General features: G+C 49.2%; 2 protein-coding genes across 4 annotated transcripts; both read right to left on the reverse strand.

Moving 5' to 3' along the window:
- Positions 1-264: 264 nt before the first annotated feature.
- Positions 265-7463, reverse strand: HOMEZ (homeobox and leucine zipper encoding). 3 transcript variants are annotated; one of them, XM_088142212.1, is made up of 2 exons: positions 7240-7463; positions 265-3293 (listed from the first exon to the last, which is right to left on the reverse strand). In XM_088142212.1, the coding sequence occupies exon 2, from the start codon at positions 3232-3234 to the stop codon at positions 1789-1791; it is 1446 nt and encodes a 481-aa protein (XP_087998338.1). In that variant the 5' UTR covers positions 3235-3293; positions 7240-7463; the 3' UTR covers positions 265-1788. The 3 variants fall into 3 exon arrangements, with proteins under 3 accessions (XP_087998338.1, XP_087998337.1, XP_007441208.1); XM_088142211.1 differs by having other exon boundaries at positions 7143-7463; XM_007441146.3 differs by lacking the exon at positions 7240-7463 and adding an exon at positions 5011-5118.
- Positions 7464-9201: 1738 nt separating this feature from the next.
- LOC103062014 (twisted gastrulation protein homolog 1-like) lies at positions 9202-14867 on the reverse strand. Its single transcript, XM_088142213.1, has 5 exons — positions 14721-14867; positions 13614-13742; positions 12440-12533; positions 10903-11118; positions 9202-9453 (listed from the first exon to the last, which is right to left on the reverse strand). Exons 2-5 carry the CDS (start codon positions 13725-13727, stop codon positions 9221-9223), a joined length of 657 nt encoding a protein of 218 aa, XP_087998339.1. The 5' UTR covers positions 13728-13742; positions 14721-14867; the 3' UTR covers positions 9202-9220.
- Positions 14868-16609: the final 1742 nt, after the last annotated feature.

A 16609-nucleotide genomic window follows, 5' to 3' on the forward strand; every position in this document is an offset into this window, starting at 1 on the left:
AGATTATTTTATTTGCAACCAAGTTTGCTTCCCAGACTGAAACATAACAGGTAAACCTTAAAAAAGGCTATTCTTAGAAAGAGGAAAAAGACAGATATAATTTACTGAACATAATTATCTATTAATTCATGGCCATTTATTGAGTAATCAATCCACAAATCAGATTGTTCCACTTAGCTCCATTTTGGACAAGTCTGTGAACTTTCCACTAAGTGCAGTACAGTCCACACACCACCTTCTCTTTATCTAAGGTTGATTAGCTTATTTCAGTACTTTTAGATTCTCCTGCCTGGAGAGGCAGATGCTATTTTTGTAGAGAGTCTATTTAAAAAATTGAAAATGAGATTTAATAAATAGAATTTTTAAAATACAGATTATTAATCTCCCTCTGTCTAGTCTTCTACCTCTTCATACTTTCACAAACCTCCAAATTCATCTTTACCTTCATCACTTTCAAATTAGTATCAAAAGCTATTTTCAGAACGTATGGGTTTATCTTCCCCTCAATCTCGGGATAATGACAGTTTGACAAATGAAATGAAGATACCAAGCAATCAGCAGTGTTTTCCAATATTTGCAATTCTTTCGCAAGAGCCCACCCTTTTTATCTTACTTTATCTCTAAATGGCATTCAGTCCACTACATCAACCAACTAGTACAGAACAGATATATGACCTGAAAGGAAGAAACTGGATGGCAGGGAAAGCTGGTGAATCAAGGCACTAATGGAACAAGGAAAAGATAGCAGAACAACCAAGAAAAATGATGTGAAAGTCACATGATAAGGAAGATGTACCAAAAATGATTTTTTAAAAAAGGAAACAGAGAATGAAAATGGAAGATAAGTGACAAAATATTAATTTGAATAAACATCTACAATCACCATCTTAAGTACCAGTCTAGCAACTGACATTTTAAGTCCCAACATATCTGGAAGGCATGAAAACAGGAAAAAGCCTTAGTCTGTCTTCTACACTTCTTTGATGTCAAAGAACTGGCTTATTAAACAAAACACAAGCATTGACAAGCAAATAATTGCTTAAACTGTTCCTTCACTCAGGAGAATAAAATATAGTTGTTGTATGAACTTAGACTAGTCAAATATTATGTATGACTTTCATGAAATTTGAAAGAGGGGTTGCCTGGAAAGGGCCAAATCTTGGCAACTCTTGTAATGAATGATCCGACTTCAAATCTAGAAGGAAGAATAAAAATAAATAAATGAATTGGAACAAACAGAATCAAGACAGGTGCATCCAAGAGTAAGGATGTTTGCATTCCAAGCCTCATTATAATGAGAAGAAATACAAATTTATAGTTGGGCAGTGCTGGGCTCTAGGGTTTAAGTGACAGTGGTCTAAACCACAAATTTATAATTAATGAGAAAGAAAAATGCAATATGATTCTAGAGGAAACGAATATGAAATCAAGAAATGCAATTAACTGATGAAAGTTTTATCAAAGAAATTATTTGAAACCCAGCAGATTACTGAAGGGTAATTCAGTATTATGGCCACTCACGTCTAAAGGGTTGGAAGCCCCATTTCTAATACCACCTTGATTCCGACTTGATAAGCACTGAATGAAAATAGAACAATTTTTGCATTTAAATTCAGAGGCTCAATGGAAAAAAAAAACAAGATTCTAGAACATAAAGGGTGTGGGGGCACTGCTAACAGCAGGAAATTGTTGGAGTGGAAACCTTGCTCACAAGATTTACTATTTCTCATTGATCCTTCCACATGCTCACTGGAGAAGTCCAAAGTCGCCAGCATCCACACTAAAGCTCTAAGCAGTCCAGTCTTCCTCATCCTCATCCTCATCTTCAACATCCTCATCTTCTTCATAATAGTCTTCATCTTCCACCTTTATCATTGCTGCAGCCACCTCCTCATCTACTTCATCCTCATCTCCCAAACACACTTCTACCTCGCAGGGGGCTGGCAAATGTGAGTGAAACCACTTCAGCACTTGCTCCGCTCCCATTCCTGATTTGTGGCAGAGCACTGGCAAGTCGTTCTCCTGCAACTGCACGTGCGTGGCCCAATAGTGTTCCAGCGGGCTCGTATCTGGATGGTTTGTACACAGCTGATGAGGAGGCCCTGAGGAAGCAGGCTCTGGACTCTGCCCCGCATTGTCCCGAAACCATTTCAGCTGGCCATGTTTCAGGGCGTAACGCGTGTCTCCAAACCACTGGATGATTTCTGCTCGTGGTAGCCCAGTTATCTTCTCCAGCTGATGATAATCCTCTCTCCTGGCCCACTGCTGATGGAGGAAGAAGGACTTTAATACATCCAGCTGTTCTTTTGTCTTCCGCCTAGGTTTCCGTAAAACATCTGGCAGAGAAGCTGAAGCATGCTGGTCACCAACAGAGTACTGATGGTTCTGTCGGTTGCTTGAGTTAGCAATGCCGGCTGCCACTTTAGAGGAGGAGGGGGCAACTTTAATGGAAGAACCCAGCGGAAGAATCATTGGGTGAGGCCCACCATTAACTGCAGGCGTGATGGACTCAACTTGCGGTCGGGACGCTGCGGGGAGGCTCCATGCCATAGTATGGGAATTCTGGTCCCGGCTGGTAGTTGTGATGGGTGGATAAGCACCAGAAAGAGTGTCTTTGGTATTCTGAAAATTCACAATGATCCCTGAAGGTTCACAATTTTCCTGAGGTTTCTTATGGTGGGATGAGGCATTTTCCTTCAATTTCCAAATGTCCTGAGCGATCCTCCCAAGTTCCCTTGCTCCTTGAGCTGCGTTACAATGATTTAAGGAAGTTACAGAAGATTGCTGGTTCTCTGGATATTTACTGGAGTAGTGCAGAGAGTGGGGAGCCAGCTGGTGGTACGATGGGCTTTTACAAGTCTGGTGCCAGGAGTCACTCTCATTCCCAGTAAGCAGGCAACTGAAGTGAAGCTGGTCCTGGTGGTAGATGAGACGAGCACGAGTCTCTTCGATCTCCTCGGCGCTCCAGCTGATGCCACAGCGCAGCCGCTGTGCCATGAACCAAGCCTTAACCTTCTCCATGTGCAGGCCGTGACGCAAGCAGAGCAGAGCCAGGTCAGAAAGGCTGGGATATGGGAAGTAGCTGAAGGTTTGCAGCAGGTGCTGGTTGCCATCCAGGTCACTGGTCTGGGCTGCCTGGGTCCACACCAGCTGGAGGTCCTCAGAGATGGGCGGCAAGCAGATCAAGCCTGGGGGTGAGCCAAGGCAGCCAGAGGCGTCTTTATTGGGGGCCATGACTGCCGCAATCGAGAAGTCCTCTCTCTTTGGGAATCAGCTTCGGCTTTTCAGAAGAGCTGGAGCACAGGGAAGGGGAAAGAAAAGGGACAGAACCAAAAATACATAAATTGCAAGAGAAAACCTCAAAAGAGGCAGTGGGTACAGTGGTATGTAAATGAGGCAAGGATAAAGCAAAGGGGAGAGCACAGGGGAAAGGCGAGCGCATTGTGTTGGAGAGACAGATACTGTACATTAGTACCTCGGATCCATTTCTCTCTCTGGTAACAACCCGGCATCCGGGCACTGCAACTTCAGTCCGCAGGTTACAGCTCACGTGACTGAGTGCTCTTGTACGGAAAATAGACCCCGCGCCCAGCAAACTATTGTTGGTCAGAGAGAGGACCTCTCGTCTAGTCTCAGCTTTCTATGGGCTGGACTTGGAGGGAGGGAGGCACGGAAGCATCCAGTCACGCGGATCTCTTTTATTGCCCAGAGTGGCCCCATCCAGACCCTGGTTTGGCTCCTCGGGATCGCAGACTGCTTAGTTCTCTGCATCAACAGAGCCTCCTCTCTGGACAGCGCATTTCCTGATTATTTTGGTCTGATTCAGATGTAAGTATGCCGGACTGGAAAGCCATTTGCTGCTACCCTTTTTCCTCTTCCCTCATGTGGATTTGCAACTGATGTATCATAACTTACTTAACCGAGAATCTCCCATTTCACCTGAACTGGGAAACTGTGATTTAACTTCTGCTCATTAACTAGAATATATTATCCTCATCGTATCAGGTTTCTGGACAGAAAAATATTTCTGCGCACCTGCAGTGTTAACATAGCACCTGAGATTTTGCATTGCCCTGAGCCAAAATGTGATGTGTTTGGCTTCGGCTTAGCACAACATCTGAAACGTTCAATGTAGTTTGTAAACTATGGCTTGCAACTGCGGTTTACCGAACTTTGGTTAATCAAGCTATAGCTTGGTATGTGTGTGAAGTAGGCCTTATGTCAATTCTGTAATACCACAGGGTGTAAAAGTGTTCAGTCAAGTTCTGGTTTATTATTATTATTCATATTCACAAGCACACAAATTCCATTTGCTAAAGCCAACCCCACCCGCCTACTGGCATGCCTTACGCATTCTCTGGAATCTGTTGAAGCTTTTTAAGTGGAAAGCCTGTTTGGAGGAATTGACGGTATTTCAAAGTACAATAATTTATATAACCCAGGAACTTAAACCTGGAGAGATAATAAATCGAAACAAAATGCAGTACCAAACACATTGCGCTAATCAGACTGAAAAGCCAATTTCACTTTAATAGTCATGGAAAACAGATGGCTTTAACTTGGTAAACAGATAATATGGAAATAATGGAGCAATTAGTGCCAGTTTAAACGACAGGAGAAAATTAGATGCCTGAGGTCAAAATTCATGGGAAACCGCTCCCTCGCAGCTCCCCCAAAGTCCATCCGCTTCTTAGCAAGTTCTGCAACTAACGATATAATGAGTCTTGCTCAGCCACGCAACAGGAGGAGCAAGCGTTTGTTTAAGTGTGTGTGCGTGCGTGCGCGTAAACTACACCGAACCAGTCTCTGGAATGACAACAAATGTAAACCCCTCCAAGCCCCCTTGTTTCCCAGCCTCACGTCCCAAGGCGCCCCCAGTAACCCCTTCCGTTGTCAGTCCCCTGCTCCGACACTTCCTCGCCGGCCTTCCCTTCCCTTCCCTTCCCGCCACCCGCCCCCTTCTTAGAATCCCCTTCGCTCCCAGCCCTGAATTCTGTCAGCTATACTTACTTTTTTCCCTCCCACTTCAGGACTTTCCTTCCTTCTTTCTCTTTCCTATTCCCTGCAAGGCACGCTGGGAAACAGAAGGCGGAGTTCCTCACGCCAAGGGAAACTGGCTCTTTAAGTGGGGGGGGGGGCGCAGGGACCTAGGTGGGGGCTCCTAACGCCGGCTTCTTCAGGGTGTCTATTATTTTTCCCCCTCCACCTTTTGCTTCTTCGGTTCGCCTCCCTTTAAATCCTCCCCAACTCTTTAGAAAAGCAGTCATAGCCTAACATAAAACATGAGATGCCTGCAAAGATGTAAAGCTGCCTCCTGCGTTTTTCACGGGGAAGTGGAGGAGTGACAAACACAGTAGAAGGAATGGAGGCTCTTTCCACCGCAGCGCATAACCCAGTTAACCAGCAGTTATTTGTTTGCCTCTTAGCGCAAATCCCACCTCTGGGGAAAGTCCCCCTCCACTCTCAGTCCAGCTGCAGAGGAGACCCTCTGTAAAATGGGGATAACTGTGCAGCAGCTACTTCACAGGGTAGCTGGGAAGGCAAACAGGATAGAGACCAGGCGATCCTTGATGTGTAAAGTTGGTGCCTGGCATGAGAAGTTAGCATCCATCCAGACACTTCCTTTCACGGGTTTCCTAATCCCAGATCAGTGGTGGCAAGAGAAAGATGCTGTGTTCTGCAGGCCGCTGCACGGGACTGACTGAGAAGCGAGTGTAAGATTGCAGACGTGTCCAGCTTTTGTGAGGTTCTTTCAAAAGAGGAGGAAACCCAGTTCTCCTCAGGGCCCAAGAGAAAGTGTCTGCGCATACTCCGCCAGGGGCACAAGACCTACTTCCCAACAGCTCTCCCCTTAAACAGCTGCGCATTCCCCAATCCCATTTGCTCCTCATCTCCGACTCTCCATCCCACCTCTGTGCCATCCTACAATACGCCCCCTCTGTTGTGGGGCAAATCCTGCCCTCGGGCCCATGTTCCAGCCTTGCTTGTGGCTTCAGGCACTGTCCCCCCAAATCCAGAGGTGCCTTCTACCCAGCGCTTCTCCTTTCTCCGTGCCACCTCCCCGGGTGGGGCTTTCCTCCCCCCCCCCCATTCTACCAAAACAAGAACTCTGCATGGGGAAACAAACTGGTACGGGCCTTGCTGGTGACCTGACACTTATGGGACTAGCCCTCAGTGAGGACTACCACGGTCTGTGTAGGGGAATCGGCATTTTAATCACAAAACACTCGCTCAAAGCTATGTTGTCCCAGGGAGACGGAACCTGTTGCAGCGAACCTCGCGCGCCTGTTAAAACTGATTCCCTTCGCGAGACAAACGCTTCTGTCCCCCTCCTCCCAGAGCCGGATCTCTCCCTGCCCCGCAGCTCACCTGCCCCCCTCTGTGTGACCGCCGGCAGCCCCCACCCCCAACTGCTTTCCTCGCAACCGCCCCCTCCCCCGGTGGCTCTCCCCACCACACCTTCTCTAAGAAGAGAAAGCGAGGCAGGGACCCTCCCGGCTGGAGGTCCTAACGCTGCCCCTCCGCTCTTCCTTTGGAGCCCCCCCCGCGGCCTTGCCCTCCCCCTCTCCCCTGCCATCTCTTTGTCCACCCCACCCACGCTGTTAGGAAAAGGACCCATTTTCCACCGCCTCTCTTCCGCCTCGGCTCACCCACTTTCTCAAAGCTTCTCCCTTAGCCTCCCAGCCCGGAACTTCCCTTTCGCAAAGACGCAGTCGTGCGAGGCGCAAAGTGACTGCGAAGCAAACCCACCCCCACCACAACAGATTATCGTTCTCCTCCTTCCCGGCAGCGGGAGACAAATTTGGGGACGAGGGAGCGCCCGGTAACAAAGACGGGAGCCGTAGCGCCCGCGTCTCTCTCTGACCCAAACAATAACGTGGTAGGAAGGGGAGCAGGCAGGAATCCTGCTGCCGTATTGTTGGGAGGCGCGGGCAGGGAACGGCGGCGGGAAGAGGGAGCCAAGGGGGAGGCCAGGGGAAGGAGGGAAGCCGCGGCGGGCGAGGGCGGAAGGGGGGAAGGAGCGGAGCGCAGCCGGGAAACAAAGCAGCAGCGGGAGCCGCGCAGGGGCAAGGCTGGAGGAGAAGCTGGGCCGTCGCGGGAAGGGGAGGCGCCGGCGGCCCGGCCCGGCCCCGGCCACTCACCCGCTCGGCCGCGCTCCGGCTCTCCGCCTGGCGAGGGGGCGCTCGCTGCTGCCCGGGCGCTAGAGAGGTTGGGCTGACCGGCGGTGCGGCCACGGACCTGCCATTGGCTGGAGGAGCCCGGAGTCCTCGGGGGAGGAGGCTGCCCGCCAGGCTCCCGGGGGCTCTGCGGCGCCGCCGGCGAGGGGAGGCTCCAGCTCCGGATGGTTTCCCACTCTGCACGTGCTCAGAGGCCTCCCTCCGCTCATTGTGGCTTCACGCGTTCCGGAACGTTCGGGGGTGGGGGGGGAGAGCGGCGTCCGAGTTGGAGGCTCTGCCGTAAAGCGCCCGGATGGTCAGCTTGGTGGGGTGGGAAAGGAGGACCGGGGCGAGGCGGCGCTGCCTGCTGCTTTCTTAGCCCGTTCTCTACAGCTGTGGCTTCCCGGTGGCGCAGGGCCAAGCTAAAGCGGGTTGGGGAGCTCGGGGGTCCGTGGGTTGTCAGAACGCAGCCACTGTTTCAGCCTTTTGCGTGAAGCAGGTCTCTGCGGTAAGCTAGAATCTGACTAACTTGTTGGAGACGCGAACCCAGGACCCGCGCTGTATTAACTCTCCTACTTCATCGTAGCAGCTTTTCTCCTTCGCCTTAGTCCAAATTCTCACACATCCCCCAAGCCATGGTTTGCTGAGCAAGCCCCCATTGTTTGGGTTCAGATACCCTCAGCCATGGTAGACAAACTCCAATAGCAGGTAGACTCGCATACGCTCTCATTTTAATCATGGGTTGGTTTGTGCTTTTTCTGAATCCAGTTTATCAGCATGGAAAGGCATTTTACACATGCTCAGGGGCTCAGTTGAAAAGAATTGTACATATGTACAGCAGTGAAACCAAGGGGCATGTGATGGCGAAGCTTGGCTCTGATTAAATCTTGCTACCTTCTCACTCCTTGGGGAAAGGGCCATTTCCCTTGGTAGGGTATCTCACACCCACTTGGGAAAATATCTTCTGTGGTTCTGTGGACCAAGGTTTTCAAACTAGGTTTACAGCTGTAGGTATTTTTGCAGTGAAACAAGGTGATCTTGGGAGAATCTCTGACCTCATAGTTGTCAGCTTCAGCACCAACCAAGCAGAAAAGGCCAGTCAAGGCACACTAACTAACATTGGGAGAGCAAGCCAAGGATTGTTTCAAAATCTCCTTTGAATCTAGAACTTAGTGTTTCTGCAACCACTATGAGTCTAGAAAATCAGAGATTTGTGAGCAAAAACATCCATGCAACATGTGCACCTAGTAGCTTTCAGCCATTGTCTCCTGTTCCTCCATCAACAGTAGGGGAGTCTCCATCTGTGGGGGAGTCAAAAAAAGTCAAGCTGGCACCTTCTACTCCCCCCCTGGGCACCTTTGCCATTAAGTTCCTTTTAACTATTGGGCTATGACAACACCACGTGAGTCAGGTTCACACAACTCGCTAAATCCAGAAACACAACTGGGTTTATATACAATGCCCTAAACAACTCAGGTTTACCAGCAGGATAGCCTGGGTCACCCAGTAGGCTGAACCACAAACTGCCTAGCCCTCATTTTAACTGAGTCTAGCAAAGCACGAACCTATCCATGTTCGGCATATGGCAGATCCTTGATCTTCGTGACAGACCGTGTATAGCATCTGGCCTAAAATTTGTGCCTCCAATACTTTCAGACAAGCCTGTGTTCCCCACATTTTTCTTTATTACTACCAAGTGCTACAAAGAGATATTCATCATTAAAAGGGGGGATCTGAGAATTTGTGCACAAGGCTATGAAGCAGGAGATCGAAGCCGATTTCAGCAAAACTGGGCAGGTGGTGGAGGGGTAGGAAGGAAAAATGTCCAAGGCGAGGTGCCCCGGACAGAGGGAGCTCCAGCTGCAGAGCAAAGGGCTGGGTTGGGCTCATCTGTGCCACCAAAGGGTCCATTAACTCATGCTCTCTGCTGAAAATGGCTGGGCTTGGCAGGGAAAGACCACCAGAGTAGGAAGCAAGAAAGCCTGCGTGCAGTTTGCAGGCAGCTGTGTAGAAAAATGAAGGTGGGTGGGGTGCCCCATGCCAGGGAGCGAGAAGCCAGCTGCTCAGTCCCGGCAGTTGGAGCAATTGGCATGGGCACCTCCGTAGCCCTGGCAGTCAGGCCCCAGACATTGGCAACAGGCGCTGTGGAACCAGCGGTAGCGCCAGGCTCCCACCGACTGGCAGGCTGTGCGGCACCGGCTCATGGACAGACAGTCATTGAAGTATATGGATTGGCAAGCTGGCACTGTAGCATTGGGGACCTTGGTGGCGGCGTCGGTGTCTGGGAGTGCCAAGTCTGCCAATGAGAAGGAGAAAGGTTTGTCATTGTCAGCTGGCTGGTGTCCCTGCTGCCACCTCCCATTTTTGCAAGCATTCCTCTTCCCCCCTTCACGATCCCCCTCTTCTATTGGGCAGTGTGGATCAGAGGCCACAGGCAGCAGCTGATGCTGGTGAGCAGCGGCAGAGGGAGGCCCCCCAGCCAATCCTTCAGCCATTCCCCTTAGAGGGCCTTGGGAATTTGTGAGCAGGTGCTACAGTATCATGTCAAGATTACTAATAACAGCAATCATAGCAAATAACAGGGCAGCAAATGATAAGATGTAGGTCACCTTGAAAGAAATCTAACAATCAAAAGCAGTTTTCTCAAACTTGCTGGCTGGGGAATTCTGGGAGTTGAAGTCCACGCATCTTAAAGTTGCCAAGTTTGAGAACACTGATCTAAAGCTTTTGTTGGACCATAGAAATGGCAGGTAGCACCACCTAATGGCCCTGGCCATCTGAATCAGCTAAGGGCAGGTAGACCTTTTTACTACTTGAATGGGAGACCACTAGGAGATCCTACAGTTTTAAAGCTAGACAGGGAGGTTGAGAAAACATCCCAGGTTGCTGCTTCTACGCAGACATATCAATGGAAGTCTCAGGGCTTGAGAGTGATTCAAGGGAATCTATATTTAGCTATACATTAGTTTGGTATCAATCAGACCAATGCATTTTATAATTTAAAAAATTATAAATTAATTTTAATAAATTTTAAAATGTTATTAAACTATTATAATTTTTAAAAAGAACATAAAATGAAAGCCAACATTGAATAGCATGCTGGGCCATGCTTCAAAAAATGGGTGGAACCAGGACAAAAATCTGATCTAATGAAATTTAAATATGGCTACATTAAGTACAGTGGGAAACAGCACTTTGGCTGAGCTTGGAAGGAGGGTTAGACCAGAATAAGTACTTGGAAGGGAGACTACAAGGAAATCCCAAGGCTGTTGGTTAGATGGGAAATGTTTAAAAAATTGCAGGAGGAGGAAAAAATGCAAATCACTTTTATGCTGTTGAAAAGAAGTCAGTGGCCATGGCTGTGAAGCCATCAGAAGCTCACTTGACTTGAAGGAGGCTAGTTCTACTCAATATGACTGCTCCTGCTTATTTAACATAATTTCACCCTTTGAGCGCATTAAACACTGCAACTTTTGGGTGGCCTGGGGGTTGATGCAGAGCTTTCAAGGAGCACATAAAGCTAAGGATCGGGACTCTGCACACCTTGAAGGTACATCAAGGGCACCTTTGTCCATATCTGATGCCAAACCCAGAACTGTGATCCATCCTGGACGTCCTGGGGAATTTAAATGCCTCTTCCCTAAGTTTGTTGACTGGGAGAGACTGGAATGGATTCCTTCCTGGAGGGTTCCTTGTCTCCTAGACCGGGGGAAATCGGAGGTGATCCCTGCCCCTCGGGGCATACCTGTATGTGGTCCCAGCAGAAGATGTCCGGTCTCCACGTGGTTTTGCCGCAGTTCCTCTTCTAGTGGCAGAGTAACGATGCTCCAGCCCAGGGCAGGGTGGTTGTTGGAGAGGGCCAGGAGTGCCCGGAAAAGGGAGGGCACCGGGGACACCAAGTTGTGCATGGAACTTCGCTGGGCAGGGCGGGGAGCGGACGAGATGCGGCCATCGCACAGGCCTTGAGATGGAAAATTTAAGTCAGAATCCAGCCCTGAGCCAGAAACATTTTAGGCCTAGGACAGACCCAGGTGTAGCCTCTCCCTTGTTTAGCAAGGGGACTCTCTGCAAAGCCATGCTGGCTGGGGAATTTGGGAGCTGAAGTCCACCCATCTTCAAGTTGCTGAGGTTAAGGAACCCTGTGGAAAGCCACATTTTTTAACGTGCTCTTTCAAAGACTGATAATAAATGCAGACATGGGTACTGTATCCAAGAGCCTCTGAGTCAGCATTACAGCCAGGGAAGTCAACTGACATAACTTGATACCCCGAATTTGAAAAAAAAAAATCAAGTGAAGGACAACCACAAGGAAACAACAAAGAAAAAAGGTCACTTGAATTATTCCTTGCCAGCAGCAGCAGCAGCAGACCTCAGCTGGTCTGTTCTCAGCTGGCAATTGCCGATTGCCAGCAAAAAACAAACCAGCCGGACAGGCTGGCCTGTCTTTTGCTGGCAAGTGAGGAACTGATATGCTTTCACAGCATCTAAGCCTGTGCAGTGATGACCCTACCCAAGCCCCGTGTCACAGCGGTGTCACAAGAGGAGGACTTCGCCATCTCTTTTTCTGCTTTAACTGGAGACACCCCTGCTTGGAGCCGCAGGATTAAATTTAAGAATCTCTGTTCCCAAAGCAGATAATTGGCCTTGGATCACAACACATTTCCTGCTCCAATCCCTGTTTAAAAGAGAGCTAAACTTCTGGAAACTTGTATCTTCTTGCTTCCTCAGGTCTTGTAATGGTATGTGGGAAAGACTTTGGGAGACGGGGCAAAGAGATGCTGCCAAGGGAATGGGACCCTCCCTAGTTTCTTGGGCTGTAAAGGAGACAGCGGGAGAACTGACTGTGAGATTTGCAAGATTTTGTTAACGTTGCTTTACAATAAAGTAGAATTGGTTTATCTGGTCATGTTTTCTGTCTGGACTACCTGGTAAGGCTGACCTCAATCTTAAAGTCAGTTCTCCCTCTGTCTCCTTTATAGCCGAGAAACCAGGGAGGGTCCCTCTGAGCCCCTTGCCCCTCCCACTATGCACCTGCGGGCTAAGCTGTCTCTTATCTGACCCTTCCCTAGGCAGCGTCTCTCTGCCCCATCTCCCAAGGTCTTTCCCACATACCGTTACAGGTCTAGGACAGTTTTTTTGAGCCTGAGGGTGCTCGCAAATCCAAACACATCAGGAAGATGGGTGGAAGTCTGAGAAAACATGGCAGGAATTCCCACGATTCCTTCATCCCGCCTCGTCGATGTCTCGGCGGCCCTTTCCATCCAGCTGGGGAATAACCTCACCTACACAGTCGCAGCAGGGCTCCCAGAGCTTGGCCAGGCAGAAAGCGCATTCCCCACAGCAACGGGTACGGTTGGCTTTGCACTGGCACATTTCCTGCCGAGAGAGGTCACAGGGGTGTCGGTTACAGCAACGGCAGCTTTCTTCCGAGAGGAATTCGTGCTGCTGCGCGCGCATCACTCGTGCCCAAAAAACGGGTCACAAAAAAGAAGACTGAAATACAGGTAGGTCGCGATTAGTGCAGGTTTGAATCATGCAATATTCGGTTTTGTGCAAATTGGTACCAGTCACATTTAATGTGACCCAAAATTCAGTTAAGGCTAACGTGCACAACTGGGGCTAGCGCATGTGCAATTGCTGGGGTTTCAGATGCTGCTAACCTTTGTGTGTGCAAAATGAAGAAAAAGAAGATTCAAAGGAAAACAGCACAGTTTAACACTGCCAGTTTGTTAATGGTAAATTTAAATTATGTTTTTTATCCTTTAATATTAATCACTAATATACATAGAAAACGGTGTTTAAAATTTTTCATTGCCTGTTTCTGTCAAGCTGGAGGAATTGCCATATTTTCCACAGAAATATCAGTCCGAATAGTGCAAATTCGAATGATTTCATGAGATTCATTAACCGCGCTAACCGAGACCTACCCGCAAGTCACATTTGGGGTTGTTTAAGAATCTCTGAAAGATTTTTTGTTTTTTGCCGTAAACATAAAACCTGAGAGCTTTTGCTGATATTTATTAGGATTCACGATGCCCAAAGATCTCTTGAAGCCATCTTGCTTGTAATTTGCATCCAGTTTCTAGAAAAGAGGGGATCTGCCCCAGTCACCCCCAAACTCTCTCGGGGATGGGTTGACGTGCTTGTGGGTCATACAGAAACACTTAATACGGATCAGGAAATAGGGAAATATTAAAAGCTGGAGAGTGGGGATTCTCTTTCCAGGAGAGGAGGTTGCCCGCTGCCCCTCTGCATGATACTCCGACCCAACCTCACCCCATGCTATTGACAGGAAATACTGCATTTTCTCTGCCTCGTGTGTGTTCGGAGCCCTGTCACTTCCAGTACAGAGGTAGCAAGTTCACCAACGAAGAATAATTATTACTCATCTGTTTCCCAAATCTTAAACATCCACGCCGAGATCACGGCCCTGGCGTGGCCTTCGCAGCGCCTCACCTGTAGCAAACACTTACTGACGTCACTGGCACAAAGTGCTTTATTGCACCTCATAGCAGGGGCGCCCACTGCCCACCCGGCTGCCACGAAAAGCAAAGCCGCGCACCAGGGCATGGCTTCCAGAGGCACCTGGAAGTGGAGGGAAAACAAACCAGAGTGGGTACCGAATGCCGCTCGGTTGCAAAGGCTGCCAAATTTAGCCAGCTGCAAAGGCTTCTACTCTCCTGCTGGCACAGGGATGCCCTTTAAAAAAATCATCCATGGCACCAGGAAAAAGTCACCCTTTTGCTAACTGGAGGATTTTCCTCTCTGTGGCAGGGTTTCCCAACCAGGTCAACTCTAAGATGGGTGGACTTCAACTCCCAGAATCCCCCAGCCAGCATGGCTGGCTGGGGGATTCTGGGAGTTGAAGTCCACCCATCTTAGAGTTGGCCAGGTTGGAAAACCCTGCTTTATTGCATGCAAAAAGAGTCTTTTTAAACATCCCTTTCCTTCTAGAACAGAGAGTGGGTGGGTGCGTGGGTCTCCCTTTCATTCTAAATGGGTCTCTGGCCTGGGGAGGAAAGATTTTCCAAATGGGGGCCAATCAGCCCTGTTATCAACAAAAGAATCTTGTAACACTGTAAAGAGGCGCATGATGGTGTACTGTAACCCTGTGCAATAAAATACATATTTTAGCCATCGGAAGCCTCTGTGATTCACTTTTTCACCTTGTCTCTTTCTTTAAAACTTTCCTTTCTTTTCCTCTCCCCCCCCCCCCCCCCGCTTTCGTTTCTCTCTTCCCCCTTTCCTTTCCACACCTGGCCTTTTCTAAGCCCGGATTTTGGGGGAGGGGGATTATTCATCTGATGTTAGGTTACACCCCCCGCCCCAAATTCTGCAAACAAAATAGCGGGAGGACTGGGACAAAGAGAGAGAGAGAGAGAGAGCCCCCCCCACCAGAAGAATGGATTGGCCACGTGGGAAAAGACCCCTCCGAAAAATTCGCCATACTTCCCTGAGTTAAATGGGGGGGGGGGTTCAGTTGGAAGAGTTGGGAAAAGCGGGCGCAGACACGAAACCCCCCCCCCCCCCGCCGCCGCCGCCGCCGCCGCTGCTGCTACTCACTTCTGGACGGAAAGATTTTGCCAAGAAGAAAAGTTGCTCTAACGCGGACGGAGTTACCGGGGGAAGCGGGGACTCTGCGGCCGTCTTTTGGGGCGGGGGAGGGGTGACGCTGGGTCGATCCCCCTCCTTTCTCAGGGAGGAGGAGGGGAGAAGGGAGGGTGGCTGGAGGGGCGCGGGAGGGCGGAGGGGGCGAGCGGGGCAGGCCCGGCGCGCGCGGGATGGGGAGGTGGGGGGATCAGGCCTGCTTCTCCCTCCCCAAATCCGGACGATCTCTTGGTGGCAGCAACAATGGGAGCCCGATCTTTTCTCAATTTTATCTTTTTTCTGCAAGGAGGGTCGGGGGTAATCAGGTTCATTAATACCCTCTCCTTTCTCCTCCCTCTCTCCCTCCCTCTTTTCTATCTTCCTTCCTTCCATCCATCCATCCATCCATCCATCCAGCAGCAGCAGCAGCAGCAGCAGCAGCATCCTTTGCTTCCTCTTTTCTTATCCTCTGCTCCACAGTTGCCCCTCTCGCACTGATAAACACACACTTTTCCCTCCAGTGAAGCCTCTGGATTAACCTCCTTGCCCAAGAGGGCAACAACAACCCTGCTGTGCCTGGCAAGCCAAGACCTCCCAGCAGGCGGCCTCCTGGGGCGGGTGGGGGGCGATGCAGGAGCTCCCGGGCAAGAAAACGGAGGTGCCACCGGTTCTGTGGGAAAACACGATTCTCTTGAAATCCCAGTTCTCTTCCAGGTTCTGCCAGGATCCCCTTGATTCGAAGAACTGCAGATCTTTATGCCCAAAAGTTCATTGTATGTGTATGAAATGTGAATTCAGCGCTCTGAGAAATCTCTGAGTTTTCCTTCCATGTTTATTTCTTTAGTTTGAGAGATTATTCATTTTTCCCTTCCTTGTTCACTTATTAACATGAATGAATGAATGAATGAATGAATGAATTGAACTTTCCTTGTTATCTAGGAAACACGAAAAACATAACAGATCAATCCCAATCTCTGTCTTAAATTCACTGCTCACCCAGACACACAAAAATAATCCAATGGTTGGGCTGGTCACCACTTTTATACAGCCTGATAATTACTCAGGGCCTGTTCAGGAATTGGGGTTTTTCTGCGGGTTGGACCATGGTGGGGAAACAGCGAGATCCTCCAAAAGATGAGGCAAACTGGTTCTGTCTTGTGTCTTTGAACACATCTCCAGGGGTTTCCAGCCAGGCAGAGGTTATATACAGTCAGGGGTATCTGTGGGCGTGGGTCAAAAAAGTCAAGATGGCAGTCAGAACCATGCAATTGGGCCCCTATCCCTTTTTACGTACTTTAATCCCATGCTTGTACCCACCATCTTGACTTTTTTGACCCCCCCAGACACCCCCGTAGACAAGTTTGTGTTCCTGAGGACATGAACTTGGAGCCAAAGTCCAGAACTTCACTCAGCAGACAGCAGGAATCATATACATGCAGCAATTTAACCACATCAATTAATTAATACGACTCTAAAAGGAGAGGAAGACAATAAAACCATTAAGGAAAGAATGGAACTTAACCCTGGTGACTTCATGGATAGTCTACGTCATTTTCTTGGCAACAATCTGGAAGCAGTTGGCTGTTTGCCTTTCCCTGGGATATTTTTTCCAACTTTTCAGACTAACCTCATGCCTGAGGATCTCCTAGTGGTCTCCCATCCTAGTCCTAACCCAACTCTGAGCCCAGGCAAGCTGCTGCCACTTGCAGAGACCAAACCGTTAAATCTGAAGCCACAAAAATTACCTACTGCCACCAGCGAGGGGATGCAGATAGAGGCTGATGATTCTTACCAAGCCTTCAGCCTTCACCCTGGTAGATTCGGTGAGTTTCTTTGAATAGGACCTGCGCTGAATTGGAAGCATT

This window comes from Python bivittatus, unplaced genomic scaffold (genome assembly GCF_059951505.1).
Source record: "Python bivittatus isolate LINGU-HERP-01145 unplaced genomic scaffold, Pbiv_v1 ctg000370_np1212, whole genome shotgun sequence".
Lineage (NCBI taxonomy): Eukaryota > Metazoa > Chordata > Lepidosauria > Squamata > Pythonidae > Python > Python bivittatus.